Below are 12,189 nucleotides of genomic sequence, written 5' to 3'. Positions count from 1 at the left end.
CACTGTGTATAAACCAAGCACAAAACATACGTACCTCCTTTAACAAGTATTTATAGAATCCTTAATATTGTATTCAAGGCCGTAAAAGCAAGCAAATGGCCAGAATTATTTCCTCTCTCCTGATGCGTGACTGGTACTAACATTTTTTTTTGAGTGAAATATTTCCTAACTCTTGTGAAACAGTATCTCAACTCCAGAGTTTGATGCTAACCCCAAAAAATTGCCGTCCGACAGAAATACGCCCGGAGCCACATAAGTAATTTAAAAGCAGTAATTTAATTTACTCCGAAAAGTAAAAAGAAACATAACAAATTCTAATGATATATTTTATATTAACGCAAATATAGCTAAACTGTTTCAACATGTAATCAACACGAGAACATTTTATATTCTTTTTGTACATCTTTAAAACCCAAATGTGTATTTTACACGAACAGCCCATCCATTGGGACGCCACATTTTCATTGTTAATATGTGATCCGTATTTAGACACAAAACTTGCAGTTGAAGCAGATTCATCTACCCACGTTGTTCCCAATGCACTTAAAAGAAGCGTTCCAGACACATTCCTAAGCTTTCCAATAACTGAATTGAGAGGTTATAAAATTAAAGTGAAAAATGTAGAATTGGACTTCCTCAGCGTAGCCCCATCTCAGGCGCTCAGGGCCACATCGCACGGTTGTCGGCAGGTTATGTCGCTACGCGACGCGGCCATGTTCCCGTGTCACACACGTGCACACGCACTACGGTCGTGTGACCACGTCACGTGTGTATGTGCACCCTGGTTACGGTAATGTAAGCTACCACGTTGGAGAGTACAGCTCCGAGACGGTCTTCTCCCCAGGGTTACCTTTGACGTTCATTTAAAAAAAAAATGTGTATCGATTTTGGTCGTATTTTTCATTTACAATATAGTTAATGTCCCCTGCTTCCTTTTGATCCCCAATTCCTTTACTCTCCCGGACTCTCCTTGCTTTCCAAGACGTGCTCGTTCATTGGGCATCATCGAGCTCACTGCCCTGCACAGCGTGAGGAGTTCAGTTCAGGGCCACAGCCGACTCTTGAACCTCTGTTTCTATCATTCCATCCAAACCCGGCTTTCCTCAATTTTAATCACTTGTGGCCTTTGTAAGCACATGGTGTTTTGGGAGGCACTCATGTTACCCAGTTTAATCCCTGCGACTGCATAAGTAAGGCAGAGCTGGTTTTAATCCTATTTAATAGAGGAAGAAATATCCGCCAGGGGGTTTATATATTTGCCCAAGTCATACAGACAGGTAAGCTGAGGCAAAATTCGTATTTCTGAACGTTTGTTCTGCAGCCTTTACTACCCAGGGACCCAGTCGAATGTCACCCTTCTTAGCAGTCCCGTGCGACTCTGTGCAGCATGGTAGGCATCCTCAGAAAGTTCTTAGCATTTTTTAAAAGTCACCTCTAACATTAGCTCAGATTACCTGAAGTTCCTAGGACATTGGCTTGTTACAACCGTGTCTATAAAAACTCGATTGACAATACTCATTTTAAGAATGGGACTTTTGGGGGCGCCTGGGTGGCTCAGCTGAGTGCCAACTTCAGCTCAGGTCATGATCTCATGGTTTGTGAGTTCGAGCCATGGGTCCGGCTCTGTGCTGCCAGCTCAGAGCCTGGAGCCTGCTTCAGAGTCTGTGTCTCCCTCTCTGCCCCTCCCCTGCTCACACTGTCTCTCTCTATCTCAAAAATAAAATTAAAGAAAAAAATTAAAGAATGGGACTTTGGGCTTCACTTAAAGGACTGTCTTGCAGTGAGTAGGCCAGGAGGACCGCATCTCCTTGTTTACGTATATGTAGGCCCAAGAGATGAATGGGAAGAGAGCGATTACGACCGCAGTAGCCAACTGGATTCTTCCACCAACTGGGTTCCTACAAAGACACACAGGAACGATTATCCGTAAAAATCCAGTAACATTTATGGATTGCTTTGGAAACAAATAAAGAGGTTGAATTTGGTAGACACATTTTTATAGGAGTTTTTTTTTTTAAATTTTTTAAATGTTTTATTTATTTCTGAGAGAGAGAGAGAGAGTGTGAGCAGGGGAGAGTCAGAGAGAGGAGACACAGAATCTGAAGCAGGCTCTAGGTTCTGAGCTAGATGTCAGCACAGAGCCCGATGCAGGCCTCGAACCCACGAACCGTGAGATCGTGACCTGAGCCGAAGTCGGACGCTTAACCGACTGAGCCACTCAGGCGCCCCTATAGGAATTTTTCTTAATTTTTATTGGTATAGCTTATTGCTTTGTAGGTTCTTCATTCCTTTTTTTTTTTTTAACCTTTTAAAAAATGTTTATTTTTGAGAAAGAGAAAGAGCGAGCATGTGTGAGGTGGGGAGGGACAGAGAGAGACACACAGCAGGCTCCAGGCTCCTAGCTGTCAGCACAGAGCCCCATGTGAGGCTTGAACCCACCAACCTGTGAGATCATGACCTGAGCCAAAGTCAGACGCTCAACCGACTGAGCCAACCAGGCGCCCAGGGAGTCCTTCATTCTCAATGCCCATCTTTGTTGTTTCTTTATGATGCAAATAGCTATTTCCACTCCTATAATGATGTCTTTTAAGGAACCGAAGTCACTGATTAATTAGGTAGTGTTAAAACTGATGTTTTCCTAATGATTTTCTATATCCTGTTTAAGAAAACTTTTCCTCCCCAAGGTCTTAGAGATTTGGGGTTATCTTCTCTAAAAGTCTTAGTGTTTTGTTTCTCACATTAGATCTGTAATCCAGCTGGACTGGCTGTTTATGAAAGTTAGGTGGGGAAAGGTTGGCCATACGGGTATTCCCTTGAGCCAGCACAATTCCCCGAGAGGTCAGCCTTTCTTCACTGCACGTGTACTGCCACCCGGGTCAAAAGTCAAGGGTCTAATTGCGCGTGGCTGGACCCGTGTCTAGATTTATTCTTTCATTAGTTTATGCTTTTCCCAGTACAGCTTTATCTCTCCACTTATTTAGGTCTTCTTTCATTTCTCCCACAGCGTTTTATGGATTTATTCATAGCAATTTTCCCTGTCTCTTTCTAGATTTATTCCCAGGGAACTGATATCTTGATGCTCTTGTTTACGGTTAACTTTGTTTTCTGTGACTTGATGATAAAAACGCAGTTGGTTTCGGTACATCCGCCTAGTGGGCAGCAATCATGCTAATAAAATCACTCTAATAACTTTTTAAATTCTTTTTGATCTTTTTGTGTACGCAATCGTGTTACCCACGGATAGTGAACATTTTTCTTTTCTAGTCATTGTGCCTCTAATTTCTTTTTCTTGCCTTATTGGACTGGCTACAACACTAGCTTGAACTTTGTTGAGTAGAAGTGGCAGTAGTGGCTAACTTCACCTTTTCCTGATCTCAGAAGGAAAGTTTGCACCTGCTCATCACTGAATCTCAAGCTTTGGTGTAGGCACGATTTATCAGGCTCAGTTCCTTTCTACACCTGTTTTCTAAGAGCTCTTGTGAACGGATGGTGAATTTTACCAGATGTTCTTTCTCTGTAGATTGAGAAGAGAGTTTATTTCTTCCTTTATTCTCTTAATGTGATAGAGGGCATTGGTTGGTTTTTGAATGTTAAACCATGTTCATAGAGTAGACCCAAGGGGGTGGTTGGGTTACATGTTGCAGGATTTTCATTATTAATGCTTTATTTAGGATTTTCCAGTCTGTGGTCATGAGTGAGACTGCTGGGTAATTTATTTATTATTATTATTTAATGTTCTTGTCAAAGTTTTGGTATCAAGGTTATTCTGTCTTCATAACATGAATTGTAAAAGTGTTTCGCCTTTTTCTGTTCTTTGGGAGTGCCTGTCAAAGGTTGACATTATTTTTTCCTTAAATATTAGGTAGAATTCTCCAGTTAGGCTATCTGGTCTAGAGTTTTCTTTTAGGAAAAACTTAGATAGTGGACTCAATTTCTTTAATAGTTATGGAACTGTGCTGGAATATTTCTTCTTCTGTCAGTGTTGCTAATTTGTGTTTTTCAAGTGATTTATTAATTTTTTAAAAGTTAATTAATTTTGAGAGAGAGAGAGAGAGATGGTGCCCGAGTGGGGGGGGGGGGGGGAGAGAGAGGGAGAGTGAGAATCCTAAGCAGGCTCCACACTGTCAGCACAGAGCCTGACATGGGGCTTGATCCCACGAACCGTGAGATCATGTCCTGAGCCAGAATCAAGAGTTGGACTCTCAACCGACTAAGACACCCTGGTGCCCCCGAGACATCTGATCTTAGCTAACGAGTTGAAAACTTACTTTGGCGAACTGTGGCATAGGCTCATCCATGCTGTGATAATCACCAGACCAAACAGCTCCCTGTAAAACAGCACATGGTTCAGATTTTTGAAGTAGCTGCAAATAACCTGGATATCGTCCCTTTCTCTCCATGACCACTAGCTTCTGCTACTAGATGACCTTCCCCCAAGGTGTGTAGCATCTATAGAATGTTTTCAAGTCTGGCCATGAGTCATCAATTACTTCTTTCAGACAACTGAAAGCCTTATATGAATATGAGTTTCATCTTATGAGGCAGGTGTGAGCTTCATCACTGCTCCTCAGCTTCTAACTGAACAACAACAACAACAAAAAACCATCCACTACAGATAATAAGTCACTTACTTCAGGTCACTGGGAGGAATAGAGTACAACCAAGGAAACGATCCTGGATCTATCATACAGGCGCCGCTTTTACACTGTTAGAGGGGTCAGTGTTAGCAAAGAATGGATTCAGATCAATAATTGAGCATGTGCTGTAGGAGACTGGATCACATCTTGGTGGGGAGGAATGATTTGTAGTATGAGGCAGCTAATGATTTGGGGGTGGGTATATGCTTCTAGAAATAATGCGTTAAAAGCGCACATCTCTTACATAAAGTAGAAGATGGTCATAGCTGGCCATGGTACCACTGGAAGCCAGAAGTAACTCCGGAAATAACCGGAAGTAGCTCATGGGCCTGAACTCCAGAACTTATTGGAGTGACTCATGGGCCTGAAGTTGGTGGAGTCATTCAGCCCAACCTGACTTGCTCTCTAGTGTTCCAAGGATTACGGCCTATGACAAAGAAGCACCCTCCAGGGATGAGTAACTTCTAGGTCTCTAACTCTTGGTGTTAGCAGGTGTTAGCAGCAGGATGGACAGGAAGGGAAGGGGGCTATGCCCGGGGCTGGGGAGTCAGGGGTGGCAAAGGAAACGAAGAGTTGATAAGATCGGATCAGATGGTCTTGACAAAGGGCGGAGCTGACAGAGGCTGATGTAAAATCCTGACCTCTGAGGTGAGGTCTCACCTGTGAGGGCTCATCACACTCGCAGGTAAGATTTTGGCCAGAACCACAACTAAATCAGAATGCTGATAGAGTTTTCGCCTGGTTAGACCAGACTGTTAAGTGTACGGCTTCCTTGGCTCGTTCACTGTAAAGGAGCCAAGGTCAGCTGCCTGACCTATGTGCCGACTGCCTCAGCAGTGATTGCGGGATGTGGTACGTGGCGCTGGGTGTGACTCATGGCTCCATCGTTCCTTCAGCTTCTCCGAGCGCCTCGCAGGGAGGCCATACCGTCCCTGTTCCTGCTGGTGTGGCTGAGGGCGCTGTCATTGTGCCACAGATCAGGGGTTGCACAGGGACAGGTGTCTCAGCTCTTCCCCACCCCTTCCAAAGAGCAAAAGTCGCCGCTCACCTGCCTTCTTCCTCATGCAGGACGCCCTGTTGTGAGTGAAGCCAGAGGTGGCGCACCAGGCCGCCAGCCCACACGGCACACAGGAGCGTGTGTCCTGCAGAGATGCTCTTCCAGATGGCGTTGCCTAAAAACAGATATTCCAATACCATCAGTCCTGGAATCACATCGCAGAGAAAAACGGTCCCTTCGCACCTGCTCTGCTTTCAGCTAAAGCTTTCAGGAAAGGCTGGGGTGGCGCCTGGCCGGCTCAGTGGGTGGAGCCTGTGACTCTTGATCTCAGGGTCCTGAGTTCAAGCCCCACGTTGGGCGTGGAGCCTATTAAAAAAAAGAAAAAAAAGACAAAACAGCTGGGGTTTCTTTAAGTTTTGTTTTGGGGGATGACATAGCAGTTAAAGCAGCAATAATGAACTTAAGTGGGCAGTTACTGTAGTTCTCCGGCGATTCCCCTTTCTGTGATGACTACCTCATTTTCTTTGGGGATCCACCCTTCCCACACCCCCGGCCATGTGTCACAGACCCCTGGACGTTAGCTTGATTAGTCCGGGCATTTCATCCCTTTAGCAATGACGGTTTGGCTCCGGGTGAACAGCTGACAAGTCAGGGCCAACGACTCAGTTCCGAGGTGTTGGTGGAGAAAGCGAAGCAGATTCTGCCTTCTGTTGGACTGAGTGGCAGGAAGAAGTGAACTCTGACCTGCTGGGCTGCCGCCAGGGGCCCAGGACTGAAGTCGGTGGGGCACGTGGTGGAACTGACAGGTGCTGAGAAGTTCAAGTTCTGAGCCAGCACCAGCGCCTGAAGCTGCGCCCCTCTGGAGTTTTTCAGCTGAGTACCCCGGTACGTCTCCGTTTGAGCTCACAGCCCGTTTGAGCTGTTTTTCCCTTGCGTGCAACTAACGGGGTCCGAACTCACACACCTTAAAGATGCAGACGCGAGTTCTTGGCGCCTGTACGAGGGGCCCGTGCACCTGGGGCCACGCGTTTTCCCCTCCGGCTGGGAACCGCCCGTCTTTATTCTAAGGCCCTGAGAGCTCTGAAGCCCCACTGGCGAAGGAGCTGTTTTCACAACAATGAGGAATGACCCGTCAGGACAGTCCCTGTTCATAAGAAAATGTCAGTAGACACAGTAAAATGTTTTGTTTCTTTTTTTGTTATAAGGCACGGTTTTATGGTATAAAACTGTCCAACGTAAGGTCTGTTGAGTTTTTAGGGCTGTAAAAGGCAAAGCAGCTATGTTTTGCCCAGCATTGAAGTAGGTAGATTGTGGGCAATACAGACCAGCTATTTTAAGACGATTTTTTTATAGGTATACCTGCCTGCGAGATTTTATATATGAGATGAAAAATACACATATGTACATGTATGTATGTACATGTATGTATATATGTGTATATATACATATCAACGTATATATATGTATATGAATACACACCGCACACACACACATATGTATTTTTCATTCCAGGGAGCAGTTTACAAAGTATACGATAAAGCCTCTATTTTACAGCCATCCATTCACTCAACAAGCATTAAGTGTGAAACCATATTCCTGGCCTTCTGTCAGCGAGGCCTGGGCAGAGATAGGCTAGACATGACCCACTGTTAAGGGGCTTACGGCCTCGCGGGGGGAAAACATGAAAAAGCATGAAATACACTGCTGTTGGTACTACAACAGGACAGAGGGAGGGGGTTAGGGAGAGCAGCATGTATTGCTGAAAAGCCTAGAAACTTGGATGGATGTTATAAACCGTTTTCCTACATAAAGTAGCCAGCCATATACAGGGCCATACACACGGGCATTGGATGAGCTCCGCTAAGAAAGTGATTCTGGGGCTGGTGCTGGGGTTTAGCAGAATCGGTGAGGAGTAAACCCATAATAGACACCGAGGGGCCCTGACTACGGAGATACAAGCTTGGCACGTTGCTGACTTCCCCTCAGCTCGGTGGCTGTAGAAGTCGGCATGCTGCCTGATGCCCTCCTCTCCCACGGGCTAACCCGCAGAGCCCCTGGTGCCCGTCAGCATAAGCGACCTCGGGTCCCGAGGTGGTAAAAGACCGTCCTGGTTTGGCGGGACGTTTGCCTGCAGACGGTGCGGGGGGGTCTACTTGAGCCTTAGCTCCTCCCGTGCTGGGAAACGAGAAGGCCTGGAGAGCCCCGTGACTCATCGTTAGAAGTCTGGCTTGCTGCATCTCCCTGCAGAATCCAGGGCTCGTACCCGTGACTTGGGGGTTAAGTCCAACAAGCAAGGTCAGCACAGCAGGGACCGTGTACACCACCTGTTAGCAAAGAGAGAGGAGATCACGCGGGGTAAGAAGTACGCCCCGTTTTGGAGGCGTTTGGAGAAAGCACAGGTGGCCCTCAGGCTGCACAGTTTGCACGCCCCTGCAGTGACAGGCGGGCACGGGGTGCCATCTGCCGGCATGGCGCTTACCGGGCCAGGTCCTCGCTTCCTGCCTTCCTCCTAGACGAGGCCACTTCAGGAAAGGCTCATTCAGCGGCGCGAGAGAGCAGGGTTTGGGTCTCCAGACTCGCCGACCTCCCAGCGCCTCAAGCATCACCCACGCCGTGTGGCCTTTCCTCACTCGCACAAAAGCAAATGCTCTGAAAAGTAGGGCAGGAGCGGCCACAGCGAGCTGCGTGGCCCCCCTAGGCCTGGCCCCGTGGACCGTCCCGCTCACTACTCCAGTTCTGCAGGCCAGAGCGCGGAACGTTTACTGGGTGCGAATGCATCAGGTAAGATCAGGCGCCTCATTTTGGAAACTGTTGACACGCTATGTTGGAGTTAGGAAGACAGACCCCAAAGAGGCTGATTTCAAGCCTTAAGCACAGCAAGTGGACTGTAGCCCAACTCGCTGTGCGTGTGTGTTGTGGGCAGAGGGCAGCGAGAATACGCGTGGTAGGCTGACGGGAAGCAGGTGCCTTTCCAAGAAATGCGGCTGCTTAACCGTATCAACTGTGATGCGCGTGTCAGAAGCCCTTCGCTATTTGGGAGTTGTGGGCGGCGCACCTTTTAAGTGATTTGTTTTCAACTCAGAAGCATGTCCGCCTTGATCCTGGGGAGAGAGGGCATCTGGATGATGGGCTCCGCGCCTCTTTCCCACTCCTCCTTGAGCGATGGCCAGGACTGACATTTGCAGCTCTGGGCCTCTCTCACACANGGTCAGACCAGCGCTTCCCGAAGTTCAGTGTGTGTACGAATCTCCAGGAAACCTTGTTAAAAAGCAGGTCTGATTCTAGAGGTCTGGGGAAGGGCCCAAGATCCTGCTTTTCTCACGAGCTCCCAGGGGATGCTGCTGCTCGTGTTCCAAGGTCCACACTTGGGGCAGTGAGGGGTCCATTTTCCCCTGATGAAAACCTACATGGCTTAGCCGCTGAGTGACAGAGAGAGACAGAGAGAGCGAGCGACGGGGAGAGAGAGGGAGAGCATCTCAAGCAGGCTCCATGCTCATTGGAGAGCCCCATGTGGGGCTCGATCCCACGACCCTGGGATCACGACCTGAGCCGAAATCAAGAGTTCAACACTCAAATGACTGAGCCACCCAGGTGCCCCAGTTAGTGTATTTCCTTAAACTCAGAGTATCATAGCATTCTTTCTTTTTCTTCTTGTTTTTTAAGATTTTATTTTTTAAGGAGAATCTCCACACCCAACGTGGGGCTAAAACTCACAACCCTGAGATCAAGACTTGTGTGCTCCACTGGCTGAACCAGCCAGGCGCCCCCTCCCCACCACGGCATTCATTCCTAATGTCTCTCTCCCTTGTCCGCCTGCCATTATGACAGCTGAAAAAGCCAATTTGCTTCCCAACCTCTTCGGCTGGGGTGAAATGTGGGAAGAAGTCTTGCAGGGGCAAGGCTGATACCAGAGCATTTTAACAACCGGTTATGCACGGACGCTGACCGAGCAGGAAGGATGACCCAGACCGTACGCTGTATTGGTGTGCACGCACCGAATAGCGGCCTGTCTGAAGGGCTTCTTGGGAAACATCTCCTCCCCAGTAAAAGGGGAGAAAGCACAGGAGGAAAAACCATTTTGCTCCTGCCTTGTTTCTTCCTACTTGGGATGCCCTCCTTGTCTGGGGATGATGTCTGGAGCTGCAGCAGCCATTCTGTGAACATGAGAGAATCTATCACCCACACACGGGAGATGGCAGAAGAAAGAAAGCCCAGGTCTCTGATCATGTCATTGGCCACTAAGCAGCTCCCTCTGGACTTCTTGTTAAGTGAGATACTCTATTTTTATAACCTGATGCTAGGCAGACTTTCTGTTGTTTGCTCCCATATGCCATATGCATCCTGATACAGGAATCCTCCATGAGCAAGATGAAGTAGGGGATGTGGAAATGAGCCAGGTGCGAGGTACAAGCCCCCAGGGCCCAGTTACCTAGTACTGGTTCATCTTTGCATCGATTCATTCTTTCTTTCATGCAGCGGTCTGTACAGAAGGACCACCGTAGAAGGTTCTATGCTAGGCTGCCTGAGGATTTCCAAGGAGAAGGAATTACTGGTCCCTGTTCTCCCGGGAGCTGGCATGTACAGAGCCAACTCGAATGTAAAGCAGAATGTGTTCGTGTTAAAGGTTCAAAGGAAGGATGGTCAGAACCTATGGGAAAGAGGCAAAGAGATTTTTGTGAGTGGCATAGCATTTGAGATGGACTTTGAAGCTTGAGAATGAGATACAGGAATCTAGGGGCAAGGCACACTCAATATTCTAGGTGGAGCAGGCTTCCAAGCCCAGGCTGGAAGGTGGGGTCGGAGCCACCCTGTGGTGGGCATTGAGTGCCAACCTGGGGAGTTGTAACACAGGGATCCTGGGGGAACGAGGGAAGTTTCTGAAGCAGGAAGCGGTGTGTGGGAAGCGGAAGAGATTAGAGGCAGCTCCAAGAACTGGGAAGCTATTACAGGAGTCCACGTGGGAGGTGATGGAGGGTAACCTGGCCAAGAGGGTGTCTGCAGGGGCGTGCTGCCTATAGGTGCTACGTCGTCTAAGCATGAAGCGAGAGGTGAAGTGTACGGAGGCCGTACAGATAAGCAGTCAGACCTCCACTGGGCGCTGCTGGGTTGCTTTGTCCTTGGTTTTCTTTTCTGAAAGCCTCTCAAAGGTGGTGGTAAGGGACCGAGAGATGTTATTTGGAGCAAGCACGACCCTGACGATGATGTGGCTGTTGATAGAAATGCGTGAGTCAGGAGGAGGAGGGGGCTTTGGAGGGAAAGATGCTGGGCAGGACCTCGGCGTGTTTGTAGAAGCCAGCGTGACTTACGGGTGGAAGGATCTAGCAGTCTTTTGGAAATTCACCATGAAGCTGGGCGCTGGACACCTGTCTGCAGGGAAATGGCATTTGGAATCAGGACACGGCCCCAAGCGCTGAGGAAGAGGCAGTTTGCTCTGACGCAAGGGCGTGTGAATCTGGACAGTAAGCAATATCAGAAGGAGTTCTGCACTAACAAATTGCTGTAATTTCACATTATAAATAATTTGTTGATAATCTGTACACAGTTAATATTCTTCCAAAGCCAAAAGTCCTCTCGGCGGGTGATACCGCACAGTCCTGTGTATCCATTTTGAAAGAAACTGGGCCAAATCCAGATATTTCAGAAAATATGTGGATGATCTCTGCCTCCTCCGAGCATCGGTTAGATGTATTCCGGAGATTTTATGCACTTGGATTTCTCTTTATAAATATAACTCACTGAAGTAGGAGAACCACAGACGCCCAGCCTGCCATTTTCTGGTCAAATGTTTGTTGCAGTGTCTGGGAAGGGGGAATGGTTCACGGGGAATGGTTCAGTTGACCTTGGGAGGTCTACCCAGTGTCTTCAGAAGAATGTCCTCAGTTGGCCCTTTTTTATTCAAAGGGTATATATACTGCCGAAAGGCCTACCTGTGTCTGGGAAATTCTTTTATTCTCCCCCCCGCCCCCATTACTACTCTGATCCCTTCCCCGAACTCTGATACTTTAGGGAAAAGAGCTTACGAAGAATTTATTTCTGAGTTTTTCTGCACATGGAGCCGGGAGGGGGACCAGGGGGCAGTGAGCCCCACAGTTCTTTGGGGCGCAGGCAGGCAGCTCATACTCACCATCCACAGTTCAGCATCTGGATCGTTCACCTGCAAAGACAGGACGTCCGGCATTAGTGTGGTGCCCCGCTCCCGGGCCTGGCCCGCTCCTCGATGCGTCCCAGCCCTGCTGGGCACAGGCGCGGCGCCAGGCGGCGGGGACACTGACCCGGAGTCGGACGGAGTCTGGCGGGGGGCGGGGCCGCAGGGGCGCGCGCAGCAAAGACGTGCGCGGGGGGTGCGCCCGAGGCGAGCCAAGCCCGGCACCGCTTGTCGGAAGGGCCCGCGCCTGAGGAATAAGGAGCGCCCTTACCAGGGGGCCCAAAGCAGGTGTGACGGGTGCCCGCGCCCCAGAGGGTTCTCCCGGGCCCTGAACCGCGCTGGGTGCCCGCTCGGGGACGCGGGCGGGCGGTCACGGGAACGCGCCTGGGTTTCCACTGGGACAGGGGCGT

At 48.8% G+C, this 12,189-nt stretch overlaps 1 protein-coding gene across 1 annotated transcript in view; it reads right to left on the bottom strand.

Moving 5' to 3' along the window:
• Positions 1-291: 291 nt before the first annotated feature.
• The window catches only part of TMEM220 (transmembrane protein 220), a 16,457-nt gene continuing 4,559 nt past the window's right edge, over positions 292-12,189 (bottom strand). Inside the window, exons 3-8 of the mRNA XM_077746722.1 lie at positions 11,907-12,026; positions 11,759-11,788; positions 7,898-7,958; positions 5,686-5,809; positions 4,269-4,328; positions 292-1,898 (exon numbers count right to left, since the gene is read on the bottom strand). Of these exons, the coding sequence (XP_077602848.1) occupies positions 1,763-1,898; positions 4,269-4,328; positions 5,686-5,809; positions 7,898-7,958; positions 11,759-11,788; positions 11,907-12,026 (531 nt within the window). The 3' untranslated portion in view covers positions 292-1,762. The remainder of the gene's footprint in view (positions 1,899-4,268; positions 4,329-5,685; positions 5,810-7,897; positions 7,959-11,758; positions 11,789-11,906; positions 12,027-12,189) is intronic.

This window comes from Crocuta crocuta, unplaced genomic scaffold, assembly GCF_008692635.1.
Source record: "Crocuta crocuta isolate KB4526 unplaced genomic scaffold, BGI_CrCroc_1.0 scaffold139, whole genome shotgun sequence".
In the NCBI taxonomy this organism is placed as follows: Eukaryota; Metazoa; Chordata; class Mammalia; order Carnivora; family Hyaenidae; genus Crocuta; species Crocuta crocuta.
The sequence above is the reverse complement of the archived record's forward strand: the minus strand, read 5'-3'. Positions and strand labels throughout refer to the sequence as shown.